The sequence below is a fragment of the Oryza glaberrima genome, chromosome 1 (assembly GCF_000147395.1).
Source record: "Oryza glaberrima chromosome 1, OglaRS2, whole genome shotgun sequence".
NCBI classification, from domain to species: domain Eukaryota; kingdom Viridiplantae; phylum Streptophyta; class Magnoliopsida; order Poales; family Poaceae; genus Oryza; species Oryza glaberrima.
Genome location: NC_068326.1, coordinates 13,725,851 through 13,733,856, shown reverse-complemented (window position 1 = coordinate 13,733,856; position 8,006 = coordinate 13,725,851). Strand labels below are relative to the sequence as shown.

At 40.7% G+C, this 8,006-nt stretch overlaps 1 protein-coding gene across 1 annotated transcript; it reads left to right on the top strand.

Annotated features, from left to right (window-relative positions):
* Positions 1-277: 277 nt before the first annotated feature.
* On the top strand, positions 278-4,280 carry LOC127773724 (dephospho-CoA kinase). The gene is made up of 4 exons (XM_052299879.1): positions 278-402; positions 983-1,105; positions 3,183-3,328; positions 3,647-4,280. Exons 2-4 carry the CDS (start codon positions 998-1,000, stop codon positions 4,083-4,085), a joined length of 693 nt encoding a protein of 230 aa, XP_052155839.1. The 5' UTR covers positions 278-402; positions 983-997; the 3' UTR covers positions 4,086-4,280.
* The last annotated feature ends 3,726 nt before the right edge of the window (positions 4,281-8,006 follow it).

Below are 8,006 nucleotides of genomic sequence, written 5' to 3'. Positions count from 1 at the left end.
TGTTGTCGACACAATCATTTAATTTTTTCATAAGTATTGATGATACATGGGTCACCAGTTATATAAAGAAATATAACTAGCTAGTTTTAAAATACTACCTTGTCCCAAATAAGTACAGCCGTAAAAATCCGTGTCGAACTTTTGACCATCCGTCTTTGAAAAGTTTTTAAATTTTTAAATAAGATAAAAGAATAAACATTGGACGTGAACCGTGCAAAACTGTACTTAATTTAGGACGGAGGGAGTAGTAAATAAAAATATTAAGATAAGGGCGGAGTATTCGAGTACCTCTCGTTGTCTCCTCCGCTCCTTGCCTCCTTGCGCCGCCGCCAAGACGAGTCGCGGCTGAACAGGGGAGGGCCGGGCGGCGATCTCCATCGCAGCGGAGGGGAGGGGATCCTGGTGCGTCCTCTTTCTGATTCATCTCTCTCTCTCTCTCCCACCCCACCGGGACTGGAATTTGCTTGCGTTCGTGAACCCTACTAGCTTCTCTTCTAGATCTTCTCCTCCTCCTTAATTTGATAGCCTTAAACCTCTCTTAAATAATTCAGGTAATAACAGTTTGTTTGTTCACCCAAAAGTTTGGGGGTTCAACTGAACCCCCATGTCCCAAGTTGGATCCGCCCCTGGGTCTAGGCCACATCTTTAATTTTGTGCAGATTTTCTTCAATTCAAAGTGGTTTGCGATTAGGAGATAAAGTTTTATTTGGAAAAAACACTATTATTATTGGGCTGTGTATTAGCGAAACAGTACTGTAATTGTGTTTGAAAACCGACCGATCAGTTCCTTTTTCCTAAAAAATATTCTAGGCGCTATAGCGGTGGAATTAAAACTTTTGCGTAACATGAATGTTGTAAAGGTTTTTTTTGTAGATGTTTGAAGTAGTATCACTTTCTGTGTTTGGTTTAATGGTTTGAATTATTGTTAAAGGATAATACAAAATTTTCAGCCCTTATAATTCTTTACTTCAAAAAAATGTAGGAGTGAAATAAAAGGATGAGGCTGGTTGGATTGACTGGTGGGATTGCGTCTGGAAAGAGCACCATCTCCAACCTGTTCAAGGCTAGCGGCATTCCTGTTGTTGATGCCGACATTGTTGCTCGGGTAAGTAACCAGAGCTCCATCACATCAAACTCACAATTCTTCTGTTTGTGTGTATATTTCATGAGTGGAAGACTATGAGCAAGTTACTGAATGATGAAAAAATGTAGCATGTTTTTCATGGATGAATTGTTCTTTTGACAACTTTGTGTAAAGGTTCAAGGAATATATCACCTTAGGATTGAATTGTTGGCTTGTTGCTTTCTTCTTGCTAGTGTTGATAACCTGTTTTTATCACGGTTTAACCCATTTTACTTGATTTAATTCGATGAAGCTTTGGTACACACTAGCAAATCAATACTGCTTTTGGCTGGTTGCCAATAGGACATTTAGAAAACATGTAATTAGCTAAGGGGCATCGCAAGATCGTGAAACAGCTGAAAGACACTCTAAAAAATGTGTAATTTGCTGGTGGACACTATGAGCAATAAAATAAAATATACACCTAGCTGGGGAGAGAAAAGCTGTGCGAAATGTCAATTTTGCCCTTTTCTTTTTTCACGGTTTTCTTCTTTATTCATGTTGCTTGCTTAGCGTGATAATGGAGCGCTGACACCTGCTGCTCGCTTAGTGTGATGATAGTGCTTGCGTACGTGGACCCCTTGGTCACTATGTGCGTCGGCAGCGCCGCATGGTAGAGCACCATGTTCCGGCGTCCTTGCGCTGTCGGGGCAGAAGAGCTGATGTGGCGAACGCTGAGCGACTCGTCGACGGATGCGCAGGCGCTGGGCTCGGTGGTGTGGTCGCTGCCGTCGGCAGCGTTCGTGCTGCTCTGGTCGCTGGCGCTGCTCAAGCTGGTGGCGCTGAGCGTGCTCTACGCAGCGCGGCGCCTCCTCCGGTTCCCCATCGTGCGCGCCGAGTTCAAGCACCACGTTGCCATGAACTACCTCTTCGCGTCGTGGCTGCTGCTTCAGACCTGCAGTCAGTGCCGTTCCTTCGCCCCAATGCGCACGCCGTGCGTATGGTGGCCACGGCGCCCCGCCCTCACCGGCGGTGAGACCCAGGCGGAGCGCCGCCGCTTTTTCCGCCGCGCGCCGAGCCGTCCTGGCTCGAGCCGTCGCGCCGTTCCTCCACTCCGCCGCGTGCGTGAGAAAGAAGAAGGATAGGAGAGAGATGTCGGCCCCACTTATGATTAGCAAATAGTAAGCACCCTGTTAATTAGGAACAAATTAGTCCATGACGCGTGGGACCAGGTGGATAAAAACCTATTAAAAATTAGATTAAACATACACTGTCCATGACACATGGGACCCACCGGTGTTTAAAGAAGGAAAGAGAAAGGGCAATCCGGGCATTTGGGAAAATATCTCACCTCTTTTGACCCGGAAATAATAAAATAATACGATCGGTGTCCTACGGCCAATTACACATTTTTTGTAGTGTCCATCAGCCGTGTCACGTTTTCGTGGTGTCTCTCAGCCAATTACACGTTTTTTGCGTGTCTTGTGGCAAATTTTGCCTAGGAATTAACAGGGAACTGGTAGAATAGGTACCAGCAGGAGTTAATTCTCAATGTATTTTGCCAGCCAGTTTTCTGTAAAGCCTGTACAGACATGACTACGAGTTCTCTTATTTCTTAGCATCTTACCTTTTTTATATACTATTCTCACATGCATGTTAAACTTAACTGAAGTTGGTGGGGCTTGGAGTAACTAAACCGGTCAAAATATTCAAACTTTATAACTCTGTAGTCTGTACTTTCAAAACTGGAGGTCCTTTAAACATATAGCGTAGACTGACAGTAATTTGAGGGCTATTGCGTACTTAGTAACAACATTAGGACCTTTCTACAGAAAACACAGCTAAGCTGTTCCAATAGGCTTTACCCATAGGAATTTTGGCTTCCTTGGGCAGTATCAATTTACTCATGATTCTGGGGCAAACAGAATTAGACTATCTTTGATTTTTTAGTTGGAACTGTTACGTAGACTATCTTTGATATTTTAGCATGAGTTACACTCCACTTGCAGCTGCATGTGTATTAGTTCTCAATACTAAACCCTGATCAAGTTGCATACTAGCATATGATCGCAATGTTCATTGCAAGATTTTGTACTGATTGGGAGTTATACATTTGCAGAATGTGGTACAGAAAGGCACTGGAGGTTGGAAGAAGATTGTAGAAGCTTTTGGAAATGATGTTCTGTTAGAAAATGGAGAAATTGACCGAGCTCGCTTAGGACAGATTGTCTTTTCTGACCCGGAAAAACGCCAAGTTCTAAACCGGTACATCTCGTCAACTGAAATATTTCACTTTCATATGATTTTCGGTTCTAATGAATCTACTATATTTATGAACTTGACTTTTGGCTAATTCATTGGGCTATTTCTTACTTTCATTTGTATTATTTATCTTTCTTTAGTGTTAGTGAACACATATTATTTGAGTCCATTACTGGTTATCCTTCATTATTTTCTGTTGGTTGGATCACACACTCATACCTGGTACTTCCTTTTGTATTTAGATTTAGATTGCATTCATTCATCATTTGCTGATAGATAGTTATTTAGAGCTAGTTTTCTAATCTTACTGATTACTTTCAGTCTCCTGGCTCCACATATTTCATCTGGGATATTTTGGGAGATACTAAAACTGTGGATAAAAGGATGCAAGGTTATCGTCCTCGACATTCCTCTGTTGTTTGAGACAAAGATGGACCAATGGACGCACCCTGTTATTGTTGTGTGGGTGAATGAAGCAACCCAGATTGAGAGGCTAATGTCAAGAGATGGGTGCTCTGAAGAACAAGCTCGGAATAGGATCAATGCGCAGCTTGCGTTGGACTGGAAGAAGTCACAAGCAGACATTGTGATCGACAATTCTGGCACGCTGGATGAAACCAAAGAAAAGTTTCAGGAAGTGTTGAGGAACGTCTCTGAACCCCTGACATGGAAGGAGCGGTTGAGGTCTCGGGATGGTCTTTTCTCCGTTGTGGTATGTACAGCAGTGGGGGTTCTGCTTGCCCAGAAGAATCTGCTATGATCTTTATCTTTATGTGCTTAGGTCAGGGAGGATTGAAATGTCAATCCAACCTTGCTAGGTATAGTCAAGATTACAGTCCTTCATATGTTTTGTTTTTTCTGTTAGTTAAAGATCTGCACTGGTGTCTTGCAACAGTTGATGAAACTTGGAATGTACACTGCATAATTGAGGTTACATTCTAATCCTTTCTGTCGCTAGGGATTTCTTGAGGAGTGGATGGATACAGTTGTGGGCTGTGACTCTTGGATGCAGGCCTCACTTGAGCATAGTGCTGCTGTCTCCAATCCCTTGCAAGTTTTTGCTGACGATTGTAGTGAAATGCAACGTATTGCTGAACATTACTAGACTAGCTTTGCTCATTTTGGCTCGTATCCTCGCCGCCTGTGACTTGTTGCTGGGCCACATCAGGTTGCACCTGCACCTAACTAACCAACTACACCCCATGCCAGATTGCCAATGTTACTCCCAACTATTCTATATATCCTGATGGGCTCCTTGATAGAACCATTTGGAAGTCGAAACAGATTTTATACAGGTTGCTTTGCTCATTTGCTTGTCTGTGTACATCCTCGCCACCTGTGTGTCTTTGTTGCTGGGCCACATCAGATTGCACCTGCACCTAACTATAACTAAAACTAAATGCCATTCCAATTTGATTACTCCAACCATTATAGAGGGGACATATCAGGTGAAAATAAGCTAAGTGTTGAAAACTCGTGAAAATCATACCTAAAAGTTTTGTAAATTCATAAAAAAAATACTAGAGATAGATGTAGATATGAAATACATTCTCACCAAATCTTAAGTTCAAACTCAACTTCGTTTAGGAGTAACAAAAAAGACAAATTTCAGGTAAATAGTAACACGACATATCCTAATATGTCCCCATTTATGTCCTGATATGTCCCCATTTATAAGAGGACATATCCTAATGAGCTGAACGGTTTGGAAGTTTGAACAGATATCTTCATATATAATCAACGGGTGAGACGACGGTTGGGTTGGGTTGGGTCAGAGAAAATGCAGGCATCGCCATAATCAACGGCGCTTGCATTGTCCGGATGAACAGCCACGCACATGAGATGAGATGAGGTGAGCTCCGGTGGTTGCTGCTGCGACATCATCATGATCATGGTCGCTGATTGGATGTTCCAGGCGTGTGGCCGTCGTCTGGTGGCAGGTCGCGACACCGGCCGTGGTACGACCAACAACAGGTCCAGCGCAACCTTAGAGCAGGTATAATAGCAGGCTATAAGCCAGCTGTAAATATATTTTAAAGAGAAAAAGGAAGAGAGAGAAAAACAACGGGCTATAGATTTCTATAGCCAGCTGCAGCGCGGACTCCAAAACGTAATTTGTGTATGACAAGTAGGACCAAGTATTAATAGTATAGTAAACAACTATTATATGAATTGGATATTACATTGGTTAGAGATGATTTGAAGTTAGTAGTTGGCTATCCTCTTAAATTTGCTCTTAGAGCACCCGCAATGGTAAAGTAAGGTGCTATCTATAAAATATGTACATCTCAGCAATAACCTAGATTAATAGTAAACCACTTCAATGATATGTCTACATGGGTATCTATAGCTCTCTAATCCATTGCCTCGTTTTTCTCTATAGACTATCTCCAGGTTAGTAGATAGCTTTGCTCTCTCTCTTTATTTAATCTCTTTCAAGTAGAAAAATATGCTGACATGGATCTCTTGTAAAGAACCTATAGATAACTATTGTGGATGCCCTTAGTCGTTAATTGCTGGGCCAGGCCGTCATGCGTCTATCTTGAGATTTTTGCACCAGTCTCGTACTACTACATTGGCACTGCATGATTGTGGAGCTAGCTCTTCTATCTATTGATTGATTATTAGGTGCCCTCGCATCCATCGATTGTCCCCTTCCTAATTACCCCTCTTCCATCATCGCTGACAATGGCCTTTTGTTTGCATCATAAGACCCAGTACGTACTCTCTCCCAGTCCTCACTCTCGAACTATGATTGTAAAAAAACACTTTCAAAAAATATATATGTTGTCTATCATAAGAAAGCACTTGCACTTGTGAACCCAACGGTAAGCTTCCCCTGTTTCAAATTGCTCGTCGTTTTAGTTATTTTTTGAAAAAAATACTTATTAATATGATATTCTTAAGTGTATTTTAAGCTAACTTTTCCTTTATACACTTATGAAATACAACCACAATAGTTGGACTCTTAGTCTTGTTATTAGGAATATTTGTTGATATGAAAGATAGGAGATAAAAGATAAACATCATTAATACGGTTAACAATAACTCAACAACAATTCTTAGCCTGAAATTTAGCTGCATGTGGGTGATAAAAAAGAATGAATATTAACAAAACATTGATTTTTCGATTAATGGTTAAAGTATTTAGCGTCTCAACTGTTGTAAGGTTATACTCTCTAAATAAAAATGTATTGTATACTATATTCTACCTTTGAACATGCTCTAATACTTCCATACCACATCTTTTAAAGCTTGTTATGAGAAAACTAATTGGGATGTAATTATGAACTTGTTATACCTTCTTTATTAGTGTAAGGTTTGTTAGAATGACAAGTGGATTAAAATGAAGTGAGTTTTTTTTTCCAAAGGACATCAAAGTAATCATATTTCAGGATACACTATGCTTTCTTTATGTCAGGTTTCTGTAATGTTCCAGTAATTGTGTATCATAATTAATGGTTCAGTACAACCTTGTCAGGTTTCTGTAACATCTCATATGCATGACACAGTTTTATTCATATTAGAGTATACACTATGCTTCTCTTTGTGTTACTGGAGTACATTGGAAGATTAAATATGCTTACATTTGACAATAATTTAGGAGATAGCAGGTGGTTGTTGGCAACAGGGGATTACACCCAGTCAAACCTCCCAGTGTGTGTTGGCAACAGTTGAGTTGGCTCTGCCAACAGACATGTCATGTGCTGCATATCTAATTTGGAAAGACCCAATACCCTTTTACACCAGTCACGCATCGCCTAAAGACGCTTTCTTTTAACCTTCCCTGTGTTTAGGAAATTCGTCACTTGGATGAGAGTTGCCATGTGATGTTGGGAACGGCGCCATATCGTCATGTGCTAGCGCTATTAAAAAACTTGCAGATTCTCACCAACCAAAATTTGTACTAAATTAGTAGTTTTGAACTTTCCGCTTGTACTTCTAACTGTTGAAAACTAACACATGCCTTTTCCTTTCTTTGAAAAGATAAAAAGAGCCATTGCCAACCTGCCATAAGTAATGGAGAGGCATGCCTGGTCTCTGAATAAAATTACTTATATATGGCAGAACCAATGTGGGAGGGGTCCAGGATCCTAAAAATGCCTTCTCCACAAAATTAAGCACGCTGGCCGGAGCATAAAATACTGTTCCAAATTGTGCACATTTTTATTTTTTTTTATTCTTCCATTGACCAGTTTGGAGTTTGTGCATTAGAAGAAAATCACTAGTGGCAGCAAAGGGATTGAACTCATCCCCCTTTTCATAAAAATAATGAAAGATGAAAAATACATCTCTGGAACTTAGTGCCCCTTTGAATCGTAAGATTGAAAAAACGGAAGTATAGGAAAAACACGGGATTCTGATAGGACTACAAGTGTAAAACAGATAATTGCAAAACATAAAAAAAAAACAGGAATAACCGTTTAATTGGATTGCAGGAATTGGATGAGAAAGATAGACTCAAAGGAAATTTTACAAGAGGTTAGAGCTCTTGCTAAATTTCCATCAAAATCTATATGCAATGAGCCATTCCATAGGATTTTCATAGGATTTGGAAAACTTCAATCCTTTGAATCAAATGGCCACATAGGAAAAATTCCTTTGATTCAAAGGGGCCCTCGGTACTGCACCCACCCAATAGTGTAGCGAATTGAATTAGTGGTTGGACATGCCTGAACTG